This window comes from Zonotrichia albicollis, chromosome 1 (assembly GCF_047830755.1).
Source record: "Zonotrichia albicollis isolate bZonAlb1 chromosome 1, bZonAlb1.hap1, whole genome shotgun sequence".
Lineage (NCBI taxonomy): Eukaryota > Metazoa > Chordata > Aves > Passeriformes > Passerellidae > Zonotrichia > Zonotrichia albicollis.
Window position 1 is genome coordinate 84482222 of NC_133819.1, and position 18163 is coordinate 84500384.

The following is an 18163-nucleotide window of genomic DNA, read 5'->3' on the forward strand; positions in this document are numbered from 1 at the left end:
AATTAATTGAATTGTCTGAATCAGAGAGCAAAACAGAGTGAACAAAATGGTCAGCTCAGTTTCCATTTCCTCAGTGCGCTGCCAAAAGCAGCTTGCTGATTATAGCGGGGGGAAGTGTTTATTGCTGATCAGCTCACTCTATATGGGGAGCTCTCATACTAAAACGAAGTATAAAATCAAGGTATAGAAGCATCATAACTCAACTAGCCAAAAGATGAAAATCTTTTAATGTTTTTTTATTGGTGCTATGCTGGCACTTATGCCGTTTACAATTTAGAACTAAACCAAAGTTGCACAGACTCCTCTGTCTTTGCTAATCAGAATTTTGATTCATTTTCTTTGGAAACTTCATTGCATACCGCAATTTCATTTTATGAGACTGTTGAATGTCTCCATAAACCAGCATTTTTCAAACTGTAATTCAATGGTCGTTGTATAGAAATGCCAAAAAAACTGATCAGAATCAATGATCTCTTGTAAAATGTTGCCTCAGGTTAGCTGTCAACTAAATTGAATACCCTTGTTAGCTATATCCATCTTTGTAACAACTTTTTTTATTGTCACATGTATTTTTTCAGGGATGATGCTATGCATTTAAAACATTTAATTAGAGATCTATTTAAAGCATAGTAAATCATTGCACAGCAAATCTGCCAGACACTGCTTTGGATTCCACCTAATTCTGGATCTCTGATGAATCAGCCCTGTTTGTCTGTCAGGCTACACTCTCCAGTAAATATTTAGTACCTTGCTCTCTGGACTCAATGCAATTTAGCTCATGAAACATCCTTCAGGAACCAACATACAGGACACTGCATCAGGGTGTTTCTTACTCCAAGAAATTAACCCAACAAAGAAAAAACCCAGCAACAAAAATAAACAACCCACAAAAAACCCCACAATCAACCAAAGGCTAAAAAAACCTATGCTCATTTATCTGTGATGGAGCTTTTCATTTTTATGCAAAAGCTGCCACTGTTTTGTGCTGCATAAAAAGTTAGGATTTTTGTTTGAGATCCCTGGAAATTGTATTTTGAATTCATGTGAAATTCTTAATAGAATCAAATCTGCAGTCTATTTTTTTCATTGTGGAAACTTGCATTGCTCTTAAATTGATGCCGATTTTTCCTTTATAACAACAGAGTTTCTGGCCCACTGAAAAATAAAAGTTAAAGCCCTTACATTGCTGTGTACTTATTACAAATGAGGAACATGTGGTGTTTCATGTGGGCTATTTTGCTGGGAATCAGTCATGCACTGATTAAACTGGACATTTATCTCAAAATAGTTCTTTCTATCATTTTTACCTTTTGATTGATAATCTGTAGACATTTTTTAATGTATTGATATAGGGCAGCATTGTAGAGTGTGCTTTGATGACATGAAAATGTGCCTCTCACCAGTCAGACCCAACTAAGGCAGCTGCTGCCCTGAATCATGATCTGTGCACAGGAAAGGCACCAGAGAGGAGAGTTTTGGCGCAAGGGCTTGTTACAGAGGTAATCACTAGGAACTAAACCACTGTAATAAAGGGTTTGGCAATGAGCAATTGCCACACTGGAGAAGGAAGAAAAGGGAGTTATGCTGCAATGAAGGATGAGGTACTAGTGGTGAGTGGAAAGAGAGAGAAAGGCACAGATTTCTGGGGAGACATGGGCAGTGCTGCCCAAGCTCCCTGTCCCCCTTTCCAGCTCTGCCTTTCCCTTGCCCACTGGCAACAGGGAAGAGCTGTGGCAGTGGAAAGCTCTTCTGCTGTGGCTCCTGCTGGTGTTTTTCCCTAGCAATTAACCAAGGAGAACCCAAAGGAAGTAGGATATGTAGCTGCAAAGGAGGGAAAGGGTGCAGCACAGCGCCTTTGTGTCCCACGTCTCTGCTGAGCTCTGTCTGTGCACCCCATTCTGGGGACTGGTGCAACACAACCTCCATTGCTTAAGAAATGTGCATAAGAACATAGCTGTCATTTCAATATTCACTGGTTTATTGCAACTTTCCCAAATAACCATCAGCAGTGAGTAAGGCTAATAAAAAAGATAGTGTTGGTTAGATTGCCTGTACTTAACTTTTATCACACTTGTGTTGAGAAAGAGAAGTTAATTTCCTAAATTATTCTGAGAGAGATTGAATAGTCATAGAAGTCAAAGAAAATTTGTTAACTTCGGCATCTCCCTAAATATCCCTGCACTTGCCTTTGCATATCTTTAAAACACCATTGTGTTCACATTGCTGAAATCTTCTTTTGAAGGTGCAGCTTTGTTAACAGATTTGAAAAATAGTGCTACATACCCATTTTTCTCATCAGAAAAGTTGAAGGACTTTTTTTTCTTTTTCTGTATATGTGATGTAATCTTCATAGTTTTATACTGACCACTCAAAGCAATCTAGCAATTAAAGCATAGTTTACTTAACAAAAGTTCAGGTATATTAAGTAGTGAAACACATTAGTAACTAAAATTTGGCATAACATGTTTATTGTCTCTTTTATTAATAATTTTAAAACTTTCTCATTGAAGTTCTGTCATTCAATAGCATTATAGTAAAATCAAAGTGATATACAGTAGGAATGCATGATATTTGATATAATTGTAGGAAAATCAATTGAACCAAGTGTTCTCCTTGTCTTCATGGTGTCCTCAAGAATTTATGTTTCCGTGTCTCATTCCCAGGTTTGGAGAGGGTTATTCTGTCAAGGTTTGGCTTAGCAAAGAAATAAGTTACGGAAGAATGATTTTGGACTGTCTACAAATGCATTTTCCTGGAACACAGTTTAAGGTACATATAAAACTCCATGTTGTAGTATATGGCAAGATTAATTTGGAACTTGTAAGAACAGTATGTACATATTTGAATATTTAAACTTTTGGATATATTTATCTTCTTGGGAAAAGTACATATGAATATACCTTTCATTTTTCTATTAAGCAATTCATAAAAATTTGACCTGTGATGTTGGTTGAATCAACTCCAAACAGGCATTTAGGCAATGCAAATAAAAAGGTCTTTTCTCTGACTGAAAATTTCCTTTAGCTTTTATTATTGAAGTTGAACTCAAATCTGTGTTCACCTGAAGCAGGACTACAGTGTAGTCACTAAGAGTATTTGCTTTGATTACTTTCAAAGCCCAGAGTTGATAAGTCTCAGCCTTTACTGTGATTCTTTGATTTAATACAAAGCCTTATAAAAGACTTATAGCAATTACATTTCAATAAACACTCTCAAAGGTTTTTACTTTAACTGTGTATAGGAAAAGAATAATGGGAAACCATGTCTATCTTAGATATGAACCTCTTTGTGGGTAAAAGTCTGTATTGTGCTCAGACAGCTGTGTGTCTGTGCATGTTCAGCCTTTTCCCAGACTGCATTGTAACAGCTCTAGTCTGTTAGATTCAAATTTTTCTAAAGTTTTATATCTTTTATGAGATTAACAAGATTTCATCTCACAAAATCTGTACTCTCAGTATGAGCTACTCTTTGTTCTATGAATGTAGACAAAATATGTTATATTTTAAAAGCTCATATTTTCCAGATTAATCTGCAATAAGAGCCTATTGAAGGTAGACTGATTGTAAGCAAGTGTAGCTTCATGACAAAGTACATTCACCTTTATGTGTTTTCATAATTTTTGCTTTTTTTCAGGGGCAGCATCTTAACCTGCTTGAGTACCATGTACCAAGAAGTCAGGGATGCTTAGCAGAGCTCTTCAGAGTCCTAGAGAATCACAAAACTTTTCTCCAAATCAAACACTACTCCATTAGCCAAACTACATTAGAGCAGGTATTTTATCATTTGTCTTTCTTCTCTTTCCCTCCCTCATTTTTTTTTTTTTGCCTAATTATGTTGTGTATTGTAGTTATTGATGTAGTAGAATACTGTATCATTTGCTGGGTTACACAAATGTATGCAATACTCCAGCATTTTCAGGCCATCTCAGGTCACACAGTGATTCCATGTCCCATACTGCTTTTATGCTGGAGGTGAGCATAGTAAAAGCATCACAGCAGGTAAAGGCATCACAAGCCACATACTTGTAGTGTGCACAAACATAATCTATGCTTAGATGAATCTGGAGCTGTGTGGGATGACAAGGTGGGACTGTAAACTGCCACCGCCACAGTCCAAAAATTGGGATCTTACCAATGCTCTTGAAAAGGCTGAACTGGTCTCTGTAAATCATGGTAAACCTTAGACCTTCAGAACATTCTCCTGTGAGAATTTTAAATTCACAAATAGATGGAAGAGACCCAACTGCTAAAGATTGTGAAATCTTATTATGACAAAAAGAAAAACACATTGATGGCAAGCATGGGATTTCTGGGTGATTGTGGTGTGTCACATCATCTTCATAGGCAACTGCTTGTTATTCATTCTGCAAACTGAGAGGCACATCTAGTCAAAATATTAATTTTCTGTGATTGATGGGGTGAATTTGTTCCTTTTTCCCATGTGCAAATCATTATTGAAGTATTCTCCTCAGTGCTGGTCTACTAACTACTTGTAAATTGTCTATTCACTAAGTGACTGCATGTAAGGTAATTTCAGCCTGTTTCTTCAGGCATTGTTCACTCAGGTTTACTTCCTCTCCATTTTTCATGGTGATGCATCACCTCAGTCACCTACCACCTCTTCCTCTCCCTGACTGTCAGTTTTAAACAGGAAAATAGCTCTTCACAAACACACTTTAAATGCACCCCAAGTTTGCTTGCATATGAAGAGGATCATTTGAATAAAGAAGAGCCATTTTCCCCTCTACTTGCCTTACTATGAAATGCTTGTGTGGTTAAAAATGAAACAAATCTTTATGTAGTAAGATCTGTGTTTGAAAAAACCCAAACTAATTCAAGGAGGTGCATTAATTTTTGAATCAGAAGTGTGCTTTCACCTTGAAATATTTGCACCCTCCTCAGTAATATTTATTGGCAGAGACAACAGACTCAGATTCTTTAGGTATGTCATTCAAAGACAATTAAAACCATTGTTTCATATTTACTTGTACATAAAATGCCTTTTTCAAATCCTGGTAACTTATTTTATCATAATTTTTATAATTTATCAACCCCTGTCTTAGCTGGAGAGGGGAAGAGGGGTTATTTCTAGAATTTATAAAACATGTTTTTAGAGGAGTTCCCTCAACCTGAGTTATTAATTATTTTATCAAAAAAAGCTAAGGAGAGCAGGTAAGAAATGCCATCACCTATATCCCCAAAGTCTGAATTCAATTACTTTTATTTTGAAAATCCTACTTTTTATCATGTCTTGCAGGTATTCATTAATTTTGCGACACAGCAACAGGGAGTCCCGCATTCTTCACAAGGATCTCCTGTTGTTCATCATGATCATCTCCCAGTCTAGGCTCAGAACAGGATACAGCTTCAACATAACATATGAGTGTGTGTGTGTGTGTGTGTTTGCATATATGTACACACAAGCTACATGCAATAACTTTTCAACTGTGAGCAATTTGTGTATGAGAAACAAATAGTAAAACCAGAGGTGAGTTTTTATCTCTAGGAATGGTACCAGTTCTTGGTTAAGCAAGAAACTGATTATGAGGACCAAAAAATCTGCTAAAAAGTAGGTTTTCTTAATTTAACTGGAATTTTAAAATACAGATAGCCCAATTAATGTAGGAAAAAAAAAAAAAAGGCTGATCTGAAATGTCAGTGTGTAGTAGATTTTTTTTTGTGATAGCTCTGCATTCATTTGACTATAGTACTTTCTTGCATGCACACTTAATATCTAATTTTTACATGATAAGGAAGAAAAAACAATTGAATGGTAGCAATAGCTTGGCTATCACCCAGCATTTTTATTTAATCGCACAAATTGAGAGCCTTTCAATTTTCCTGTTAATTCAGTTCTGTGTTGTGACAAGCTAAATTAACCTTTTTATTGTATAAAGAATGCACTGTATTCCATAAGGCTTTATGTTAAAGAGGTTATTAGTGTACTAGCCTAGTCTGCCTCCCAGTTATCTCAAGTAAATTTAACAAGTTTTCATAAATCATACTTGACAATGAGCCTAAGCCTGTGGGTTGCTGCAGGAAGTATTCTCAAGTACCTTTTTAATGACCTAGTTTGTTTTTCTCATTTTTTTGTTTCCTTTTTCTTCAAAAAGAATTTCAAAATGCTGTTTAATGGGAATGTTAAAGGAAAATAAGATAAAAATTGAGACTGTGATCAATAAACTTCTCAATAAATATATTATGATGCTAGATATTTCAGACAAGGCCACAGTCTTCAGCTGGTACTTGTGCAAAATAAGTGAACATTTAATGGATAAAAACTCCTTGTATGTTTTGCTTGGAGAAAAAAATGTGTGAAATTTTTTTTTTAGTAAATGGCTGCCTCATCCAAAACAAATCTTTGAAGCTTCTATGAAATTATCTCGTGCCATTTTATTGAACTACACTGTCAAATAGCTGAAATTGTAGAACCAGTGACTTAGAAGTTATTTGCTGCAATATGATTTTGGGTGTGCAGTGGTGAGGGAAGTTCACTTTGAGATGGGAGAATTTGATTTTAAATAGCCAATATTGCAGAGCTGCTGCTATAATCCCCTGCTGTACAATGATAAAATATTAAAGTTATATATATATTGGTGTTTTATGCTTTGCAAGCTGACTCAGAAGACTGTTTATTGAGGCTTGATTTGTTCATGTTGCTTTGGCCCATTATGCTTTTGTAAAATCAGGAATTCAGGTTGCCTATTTAAAAAGAAGAAATTAGGTCCTTGAAAAATAAATAAAATCCTAAATATTTACAGGCTTTTGCTGCATGTGCATATGGGTCAGAGCGAGTGAGCTTATGAAAGTGCTTTATCTTTAGAATGGATTGGTACAATATCAGAACTCTGCCAAGCTACTCAAGACCCCAAGGACCTAGGAGCCATTAAACCCCAACAGCCACCACCCTGGTAGAAGTGCCACAGCACAATGTGATGTCCATATTTGATGTGAAAACAGTTATCTTTAATTTCTTCATGAGGGTGGGAGTGGAAGGTTTCTAAGGTCCTCAATTAGCACAAAAACCAGTTGATTTTACAAAGCAGAGCATGAGAGAAGTAGTGGACATGAAAGGAAAAGGAAAGCAGATGCAGGAAATTTGGGCAGAAGCAGAAATATGCCATCATTGAAGTAGCTTACTTAATTTCAGCACCTCAGGATGGAAGAAACTGAGCATTCAAGGAATAGCCAAGTCTGAGCCATAGTCTGAAACCACTCAACAGAAGAACATTTCTCTAGCTCTTAAATGAAAAAAGTAGAAGGGAAAGTATGGCAGTCACGTGCACAGGGCTTTTGGCTTTTTTCTTTTATTTTTGTTGGTGTGTCTAGACCTGTAGATCACTGCTATTATTACTGATTGATTTGCTTTGTGTTTGTTTGTTGTTTTTTTTTTTATTTTTATAAACTAATATCTCTGTCTCAACCACCACAAGTTCTTGAAAAAATGATGAAATGTACTGTAGGAAATTTAAGGATTTGAGAAAGTAGATGGTTACAATCCTTGCAGTGTAAGGCAGTTGAGCCAAAATATGTGATTTGTATGAAATTGTGAAAAGAGCACTTATTCCTGCTGAGGAAGGGTGCCAGGCAGCTGAATTAATAAAACAGCTTCCCTTGGTCAAAGTCCTGCAGTCCGCTTTGACCAAGGGAAGCATAAAATCACAAGACTCACTGTGGTGAGACTGAAAAATGATAGCCTAGCTGAATGCTCAGATAGGGGAGCTTCTTCAAGTCTTAGCTATGTAACACTAATTAAATGTCACTTTATTCTGATTAAAATATGAAGGATTATATTAGTTTAATAGGTAAGTACAGTAAATAAGGTTTGCTTCAGACTGATGGTTGAGTAAATTCAGTTAACAGTGGTTTTCTTTTTTTAAATTGCTTCATATGCATCTCAGGAGACCCAATTTAATTCAGGCAAGCAGCAAACAATGTCTGTCTACCAATCCTTTATAGGTAAAGAAGGTCAAAATCTAATTGAGTGCCATTTCACCAGATTCTCTCTCAGAGGATATTTTCCCTTTCTTTAACTTGTGGCATTCCTAATGTATGCAAGTTTCAACAAAAGTATTTTGAAGATTTTTGTTTCATTAATTTATTTATTTATCTAAATAAATCACTAAACTAGGAGTCTGGACAGAAAAGGTCAATTATACATTAATGATGAAAGAATCCTTGAATTCATAATTCATTAAGAAATATCCCATAACACCTCTGGATTTGGAATCAAACACAGCTGAGGATTTTAACAATACTTCTCTTCTGTGGTTCTTGTTAGAAAAGTTTCATTTTATTTCAGCTGGAAATTTCTCTGACTGTGAAAGCAAGCCCTTCACCCTGAGCAATAAACTAGAATTAAGCTCAAAGTTATGAAATCAATTGAATAACTGAAATACTCAACACTAAAACTGAGAAGATGATAGTCATATTTTTTAAGGGACTATTCCACAGCCCAAGTCAAAAGAAGGGCTTTGGCCAACCTTTGAGCATACTGTTTCAGACCCTCTCTTTATTCTCATACAGTAATAGAATAGAATGATGTGACCAAAATAAACAGTAGGTCTGAACTTTAATTCAAAGTATCACAAATTCAGTGGGAGTGGAAGAGTGATAGTAGACAGGATGTCAAAACTCACAAATTACCTCTTTGAATATGGCTGCATATTAAATTTCTGATTATAGAATATTTTTCTTCTTACAAAATTACAGATTTATTTTCTTCTGGAAAGAAAGAACTTATTTCTCTGGTTTGGTTCAGTCATGACCACAGATGATAAATTTTGCCCAGGGTAGTGAAAGACATACAACATGATTTTCAGCAAAGGAATTGGGTGCCTTTTAAGCTTGCTTGTCCTTGTGAAATTTGAATCACTGGGGTCTGAAATCACATACATTTGGAAGCAGAATCAAACTCTTACTGGAGCTGCTCAACTTCTAGATCTGTCTAAAACCAATTTAGGTAAGGATATTGCTTTCCTGGTCTTTTCCTAGTAAGTAGTAAAGCTGACACTTTCTTTGATTCAGTTTAATATGATCTAATCTTTTTATGTCAGCACTTTCAATTTTTCTTTCTTAAGAATAGGGAGATCAAAGCTAGCAGCAAAAATATCTTACTTAAAGTGATTGAGAGCTGACTGGCTCAGACCTACAACAGCTAAAGAGAAAATGTTTCCTGAGTTGTGTATTAGATCCTTACATTACAAGTAGAAGTGATGCTGTTGCAGGTGCAATGGGGGTGGGCAGCAGGTACAGAGCAAAAATCACAGCTGTCTCATTTTTGCACAGAAAGCAGCAATCTGCTGCTATCAACAGGCCAGGTACTGCTGAATGTTTTAGCAGATGAGTTCTCTGTGCTGAATAATGATAGGGGTCACTGAAACAAATCAAAGCATCTTTCTTCTTTATTAAATTTTTTCTATCACGTACTAATATTGTTCCAGCAGTGCTCTCATGCTTACTGCTACATGGAGCCGTGTGCTGGGACAAATTCTGACTCCTGTCACAATGGCCCTGTAGAAGCCATGATCAGAGTCTGCACTGTAGAGGTGTATGCACATCTTTAGCTTGGGCTGATCAAAGCACCATGGTTAATATCTGCTTTTTATGATATACAACTGGAGAAAGAGGAACTATAGGCTATATAAGCAAAACCAATAGGTGAGATTTCCATGTGCAACTGACTAATTCCAGCTATAGAACACTACACATACGTAATTTTACTGCCTGTGCATGCCATGGGCAATTTAAAAAGTGCCTAGGGATTAATGGGCTATGAGGTGCTCAGCAGAAAAACGTAAGATCCTCTAATGTGCCCAGCAGAAAAATATAGGATCCTCTGATGTGCCCGGCAGAAAAATGTAGGATCTTACCCCTAAGGTAAGATCAAACAGGAATCTTCTAACCCTCTTAATGAGGCAATAAATGCTGGTTAATAATAAAGTGCAATGCATGTAATTTGAGAAAAGTATTAGAAACGCTTTTGTCCTTAGCAGGTGCTGAAACAGGGAAATGCAAACTTTATTCCATATATCATTTTTACATCATTCTTAATTCCTGTTCTGCTTATGTTACTATATGCAGGAACCAGACCCCCAAAAAACTTCAGTGCTTCCCTTAGACTAAAATATTTTGAAATGTGATTCAACGTTCACAAAATGTGAAAGCTTGTGGAGTTATTTTACCTCAGATTTTTTGAGAACTTGTCCTTAAAACTTATGTAATTATAGCTGAGTGTGTGAGTGAAGGACATTTATGCTGAACCAAATGGAATATGCATGTAATGCTCTTGCTGAGGAGTTGTAGTCACCTGATACTTTGTAGCTAATGATAATTGTCTAATAAGAAGAACCTGAAATTGTTTTCTTAGAAGTCTGCTATCATAAATAAATCTGTTAGCAATGTGTGAATACAAAACAGATTGAATCTAGCTAAAAGAGTATTTGCAGTATGTGAAAGGCAAGAATCAAGGTCACACACAGCATGTTGAAGTGTTGTATTGTTGGGGTTTATTTTCCCTTTCAAAGTTAACGAAGTGATTAGAAGTGGCACTTGTCAGTGGCCAGCTACACGCTGAAAATGCTTATTTGTGGCCCAGAGCTGAGGCTGTTTACATGCTGATCAATTAGTAGTCTCATTTTTTTTACTACCTGCGTGTTGTAGACAAACTGACAATTAAATTTAATACATAAAATTATATTCTGAGGTCTTTGCAAGCTGCGCAATTAAAAATAGATTTTCTGGGTGTCCAGCAGCTGGGTAAAATATAAGTATTTAAATAATTCTATATATAAAATGTTAAGTAAATTTTGAGAAGAGTCTTGGCAGGAATGTTTGAGATTATTGAGTTTTTCTTTGCAAATACAATATAGATTTCTACTTTAAATCTAAGTGCAAATAAAGGCGTCCATAATTATATGCTTCTAATTGTGAAATGCATAGATTTAGCTTTGACCCACAGCCTTGAGCTGAGAAGAGGAGGACCACTGAAGACCTACTGTGTGTCTGAGCTCAGGGATGGAGACTGACCACAGACTCTGTAACTCTGTACCTGGAGGGTGCCTGTCTCTGCAAAGTGTGAAGACCCCTCTTTTTAACCACTTCATGGTATTGAGTGCAGGAAGAACTGGACAAACTTTGTGTTGCAAGCCTTGCTCCCTTATAAATACCTGTGACTGCACATCCATCCATCCCATCTATACATAGCAGAGAAACTGCCACAACTTTTCAGGAAGGATGAGATTTTTGTCTGTACCAAGGTTCCATTTGCTATGACTTTGCTCAAGAGTATTCTTCTTTTAGTAGATTTTGGTGTTCTTAGTTATCAATCAGTGTTTTCAAGCTTTGGCTTTTACCCCATGTTGTAAAGTGACAGCTGACTTTGTGGGGTTTTTGATACTGTGGTGTTATACAGGTCTTGAAATAGACCCCAGCAGAAAAAGTTTTAGTGTCTGAGGAAAATGTTTCCCTTGGTAGATGTTTGGTCTTTTGCTTACTATATTGGTTGCCAGATTTTGGATGTGAAAAGCTTCCCTAAAATTGTCACTTTAGAGAGTACTGAAAAGCTAAGAATTTTTCTGTTTCACTTCTGCTAAAACATCAGAGCAATTTCTCTAAATAAATGTACTACTCTCAAAGAGTTCAAAGACACCAACAACGTCTTGCCTATATTCTGCTTGGTACCAGAACTCACACTTGCACTTACCTGGCATCTTAGAATCATAGAATGATTTGGAAGAGACCTTAAATACCATCTAGTTCCAGCCCCCCCTGCCATGGACAGGGACACCTTTCACTAGACCAGATGGCTCAGAGCCCTAACCAACCTGGCCTTGAACACCTGCAGGAATCTGTGGCTTCTTTGGGCAATCTATTCCAGTGCCTCAACCATCCTCACTGTAAAGAATTTCTTCTGAATACCTAAACTAAATTTATTCTTTCAATCTGAAACCATTCCGTCTTAGTCCATTATTCCACTTCCTAATGAAGAGTAGCCCCATGTCGGCCCCTTCAGATACTGGAAGGTTGCCATGAGGTCTCCACACAACTTTCTCTCCTGCACACTGAACAGCTTGTCTTTGTAGAGGAGATTCTCTAGTCCTTTAAACAACTTTGTGGATCTCCTCTGGACTTGGTCGAGCAGTTCCATGTCTTCCATCAAAGAGTGCATCTGTAGGTGTCAGGTGAAAAATACCTGGTTCAGGAAGACCTTAAGGAAAACAGATACTGTGTGCCCCTTACAAAAATATATGTGTGAGGGATCTATGTATTAAAGAATGTTTCCGAACTGCTGCGTTCACAAGAACAACTGCTTAAAACATTAGATAATAATCAAGAAAGCATTTTTTATTCTATTTGGGTCAACATTCAGTATTCAAGGGTGGGAGTGAGATTTTCTCTATGTGCCTAATCAGTTTTGAACAGGTTTGAACATGTGTCCTCAGTAATTGCAGAAAGTTATGGAAGGCTTTTGGCAACTACTTTTCATTGATTCTACAAATTAGAGTTTTAGTTGGTTTCATGCGCTAGAGAAAAATATCAGCTTGACTACCACATTCACTGAAGAAAGCTGTACCACTTTCTTCTTGTCATTTTGAAAGTGGTGAAAAATCCACAATCCTTGTTGACGCAATCAAGGGTCCAAATAGTAAAGCTGTCTCAAAAGCAATGGTCAGGTTTTAGGGCTTTTTCAATGTGTCCAAACTGAGTTGAGAAATTGATACAATTTTTTGTTTTTTCTGTTCAATGTTTGAATCCTCTCATACTAGTATAGTGAGGCTGCAGTTGCTAGTCTGACAATCTGACTTCTGACTGGTGTCCTCAGGTCCACTCTTTCCTTCTGAACTGAATGGGACATGGAGACATGTACAAAATTCTGCAAGGTGACTCCAGTTTTGAAGTTCCTGCCTCTGTTGCCAAGAAGCATACAAAACAGTTATGGCACTAATTTAGATCACAATAATATAAAGTGACATAAAAGCAGATAGTTTATTTACATCTTGCCCTTTGGCATTAATGAAGTCCAGAATGGGTGCAGCAGTCCAAGTCAATTATGTTATGAAGGCAAAGTCGATGGCAAGGGCCATCTCAAAGACAATACCTGCCCAGAAAAGCCACTCTGGTAGGTGTAGCATAGACAGACGAATGCCTGAGAACAAGGGCAGTGTACCAGGGAGCATGAGAAACCAAGGACCTGGCTTTTCATCCAGTTTCTTCCAGCTGAAGCACTTATGTCAACTGGCAGGATTGCAAAGATAGTACTGTAACTGAGGAAACAACAGAGCTTTTTCCCTATTGTTTGGTTTGGGGAAACCAAAAATCCTTACGTGGACTTTCCATCTATTAAAGTAAGTTCTTTTTATAGGGACATCTTGCTGCAATTGTGGAATTTTATCTACTCAAAAGCATCAACAGTTATCTTTTACCAAGAATAGCAAATAGTCTTTGATAAGAGACCAGGGAAATACAAGTAATTCTTCTTGGTTTTGCTTGTTGTTCCTCTTTACATATTTTGGATTTCTTGAGTGTGTGTGTGTCTTGTCTTGTTTGTTTATTTTGTTTTGATTTGTTTGTTTTGTAGGTTTTTAATGTTTCACTTGGATTTTTTTTTTAATTGGGTGGTAGCAAAATGTATTGTTTTGTGTAAGATTTGCGTAGAATTTTTTATCTTCTTTTTTTCATGCGGAAAAGTTAATAGCCGGGAGTGGAAGTGGATAAAGAAAATACTTATGGCTCTAGAATTTTTCAAATTAAATAGTAGATCTTTTAAAATTATCTTAAGCCTATACGTATCTTTTTTCAGCCTCCTAAATGACATTTAATCACTTAGATTCTTTTGAAAATTTTATTATTTTTTACCATACAAATCTTGATCAACTAAGTATAAACATTTATTTTGGTGGCAGATATGTTAATGATTGTTCTAACTTATTTACTTACCTCCGTAGAGATTTTATATGTTTTGATATAAGTGCAGATAAAGGATTTACTAAATTTAAATAAAACTTCATTTTCCTCAAACATATTGTATTCCATTTTCTTGCCAAAACACAGTAAAACAAAATATATGGCATATTATGCAATAGGAAAAAGGAAATATATTTTAATCAGATATGAATAACAGATTAGAAGAATCTTTAATTCACTTTTATCTTGCTTTGATCTGAAACCAAACTCTGAGCAGCCAGAAACATTAAAGACTTAGAGGAAACAAAGATGACTCATTTTCTTGGTTCACATTGAATTGATTTTCTAAAGAAGGGAGTATGCCTTTGAATTATATGTACCATTTAAAATGTTTTGAGCTGATTTCTCAAAAAGTACACCTGTGGCAGATGCTCAAATGCATCTGCCATTGTATCAGCATTAAACATGTAACTAAAACTTTCTCCAGTATTCATTGCTATATTATATTTTTCCTTCTACATAGCAGTTGGCTTAAGTCTTTCTTCAAGGACTTGGGCACATTGCATAGTGAAGAACACAGAATTTCAGCTGAAGTCATGCAAGCAAAATATGTTGGCTTCTTGATATATCACCAAAGAATATGACAGTTTATTTGACTTGGGAACTTGAAACAATATTTATACATTAAGACCATTGCTGTCTATGACAAACTTGACACAGTAATCTGCAGATCTTAAAAGAAAGGAAGAAAATGTTTTATTTTAATATTGTTCTGATCCATTCTATTCCTGTGTGTAGCCAAAATAGTTTTAAAAAATGTCTTTAATAACTAAGAGTATCAAGGGCTTTGCTGTTCCCCATCTCTAACTTACACAATGTCAGGAGGATTGTGCTGATGCAGCAGAAGATTTGGTTTCATCATGCTTTATTGCAGTGAGGACATTTCTAGCTTGCTGGCAAAAGAGAGACTGGAAAAACTAGAAGTAGTAGTTTTCTAGGCTCTGCCCATGTCTAGATCACAGAACAGTGTTTTCTACAGCAAATTGTATAGATGCCTATCCTGTAAGTACTTCTACTCCTTAGGAAGCTAATTATCTCTGTCTTGTCTTGCTAACTTGGCATTTCAGACTTTAATTTGTTCCACTGAGGTGCCTGGAAGCAGCATTGTCATAGGCCAGTTGCAGTTATGGGCAGTAAGTGTGTTGTGCTGTGCTCATGTTTCAGATCCAAAGTTTATAACTTCTCTTTAAGATAAAAAAGTAAAAAAGGTGAACTTCTTAAAATGTAGAAGCAGTGGTGTTTGGAGAATAGGATGAAATTGCTACCTGCTGTCCTGTGCAAATGTAGCAGTGCTGCTTCTCATGTATAATCAAGTAGTTCGGGCTTGTTGCCAGCTCTAGCAGTCTGTAGGGTGGCAAATGTTCATGGTGACAGCTAGTAGAGGTTGGCTTTTCCTTTAAGCATAGAAACTTATTTCACTTATTTGCTTGAAGCTGAGAGAGGCTAGCTTTATGGCTCTGCACCATGATGCAGACGAGTTCCGAAGTACAACGCGCAGAAAATTCTTTTCCTTTTGATAATAGGAAAGTTTAATTGATGATCACAGCTTGAGTCTATGCCATCAACATCAAGAAGTGTTCAAAAGCAATTGTAGGGATGTGCATATTTGTACTTCTTACCTCAAATCTGAATATTGCTTTGTCTACGAATGATAAACCATAATAATTTGAGCAATGGAAAGGACCTCACTACAATTTGGATTATATAGCAGCATGCCAAGTGAAGGCTTATATTTAAAATTATTGCCAAAATAAATTCAGTCCTGGTCCTTTCCTATCAAGTTACTTTGATTGCTTGCAATAGGAGAGAAAATAATGAGGAAAGTCTTGTTAGAACTATGTAAAATTGTGCAGTGTTTCTTGGAGCACTAGAGGGAGCAAGAAGGTAAAAGTTCTCAAAAATGCAAATGCTTACTTGGAGGTTGAATCCTTAGGGTAGAAGTCTACCCTACCATGCAGGTAAATAAAACCAATAGACCATTAAAAATCCCCCAACAAAACACAAAGCATTATCAAAACTGAAGTGATATTTTACATTGGTTTTAGGAATTTTGTTCATTTGTAATGTTTTGTCCTATTATTGTTTTTAACTCCCACATACGCACGCTAACATCATTCCTCTCCTTCTCCTCCCCACCCCCCTTCCCTTTTCGTTTGTTGTTTCGAGGGGATGCCTTTGTTTTCATATCTCTGAATGCCAAGTGTGTGTTGATCTAGGCTGCTGCTAAGGGCTGGCTCTGACGGAACCAGAAGTCCTTTTTTCTCCTCATCAGAGACCCCTTTAGGCAAATGTTAACCTGCCAAGAGCATGTGCCTTCCAAGGAGGATTTGCAAATGAACTAGTTGTTTTCCACGAAAAATATTTCCTGACCTAAATCTTTCTGTCCTAAGGAAAAAAAAAAAAAAAAAAGAAAACTAAAAAAAGAAATGATGTGCAATGAGTACTATTGCAGATGAGAGAATATTTTCCCTAGTGTCCCCCCTGCTCAGTCATATTTACTGTTTCTAGAATAAAATAATACATTCTGGTGAGCACAGCATTTCATTTGGATTGTATGCAGAACTGACCCCGAGCCAATAAACAGATGTTTTACCCAAGTGGATTAGCCCACTTGCATGTTTGTCTCAATTATAATCTGCCAGTAGCTTTGGAAAATCAGACATTTGGGGGAATAGTCTCATCTTAGAGTGTTGGATATTACTGGCTGACTCCTCCTGGGATTTGTGAACAGCAGTGCCAGTACAATGAATTTTAAATACAATTCTACAGTGCTGAAAAAGCCTGTTTTTTATGAGGTATCACAAGCATCATGGTGGTAAATAATTTAAATGTTCTCTTTCCTGCTCTCCTTTGTGTTTCTTGGAAACTTTAAGCACTGCTTTGTATAAATAAGAGCAGGATAAGTTTGGAAATGCTTGACCCAGGACATCTGTGCAGCCTGAGGACAGTGTGAGGTGACACCTGCCCCTAAGGCTTAGGGGGAGCTGTGGGCAGGCAGGTGGCAGCAGCCTTTGCTAGAGGAATGCTCTTAGAGGCAGAGTGCGTGTAGCAGGAGGTTCCCAGTACTGAGAGCTGGAATTCTGTCTCTCCCAGTCTGCCAAGAGACTCTTTGTTTGTGCTTTATAACACTGTCAGCAAGAGGCAGGACAAGTTCCAATATGCAGTTGCCTCTTCTGAAGGTGAAGTAGGAAGAAACTCGGTGCCTGTTTTCTTTGACCTGGTTTATGTGCGCAGGCATAGCCACTTCAAGACTTCCATGTTGACTGTTTTGGCCCTTGCCTTGCAATATTTCTTCTAAATATACCAACAAGATGTCAGGCAGCAGTGGCACCTCCCAACCACAGGTACAATGGTGACATGAAAAACCAGTGTGCAGTGAGATGTGGAGCTTTCTTTAATAGTTCCGTCTTCCACGCAGATAGCACATTTTACTTCAATATTTGTGCAGCTTTTGTAGTTTTGGTATAATATCTTCTGCCTTGCAACTATATTCTCCCTTGACAATTAAAGAAGTGCCAACCTTTTGTAAAACTTTCAGTTTATTTCTGGATTATATTTGCTAATATCACTGTTACATCCCAGTTTTCTTTGCTATTGTTTTTACAACAAACAGAAATAGGTCGATTTATACCAGTGCTCCGATTTTACTGTAGGTCACCCCAGGATTGGATGAAGCAGTGATATAGTGAATAGGGTGCTGACCTGTGCTCAGTGACTCCTGCTGCAGAGCGAGAGCTGCTGTAGTGACAGGACCATCCCTGTAAACAGAGTTCTTCCCTTGAACTGGAAATTCAGTCTACAGAACGTTTCCTGATGCCCAAAATTTTGGTGGACATCCTTAATTTTCCTCTACTAATGCTTCAATATTTATGTCTTAGTACCCTTATTTATGAAAATAAAACTTTATTCCAAAATCAAATCTGTGGTATCTGCAGCAGGTTAGGTGTCAAGAAGGCTTTTGAAGCTTAATTTGAGGCTTGAGTTTTTTTGGAATTAGGGTTGTTTTTCTGAGAAGACAAAGCCACAATAATTACTGTTGCTGCTTATCCAAAGGGCATTACTGTTAACACTTAACAAAAGTTTTGTACAGAAGCACATTCCTCTGCAGTGTATCTAGGAATACAACGCTGCCCCTAAAGATTAACTTAGTGTTAGGAACTGTATTCTCCAGTTTAGTGCTCCCACTGAAGCCACTCTGA

The 18163-nt window shown here is 36.9% G+C and overlaps 1 protein-coding gene across 1 annotated transcript in view; it reads left to right on the forward strand.

Moving 5' to 3' along the window:
- ABCA13 (ATP binding cassette subfamily A member 13) overlaps positions 1 to 13968 on the forward strand; it is a 172476-nt gene extending 158508 nt beyond the window's left edge. The window contains exons 49-51 of the mRNA XM_074542293.1: positions 2664 to 2769; positions 3634 to 3771; positions 5257 to 13968. Coding sequence (XP_074398394.1) covers positions 2664 to 2769; positions 3634 to 3771; positions 5257 to 5346 — 334 coding nt within the window. The 3' untranslated portion in view covers positions 5347 to 13968. The remainder of the gene's footprint in view (positions 1 to 2663; positions 2770 to 3633; positions 3772 to 5256) is intronic.
- The last annotated feature ends 4195 nt before the right edge of the window (positions 13969 to 18163 follow it).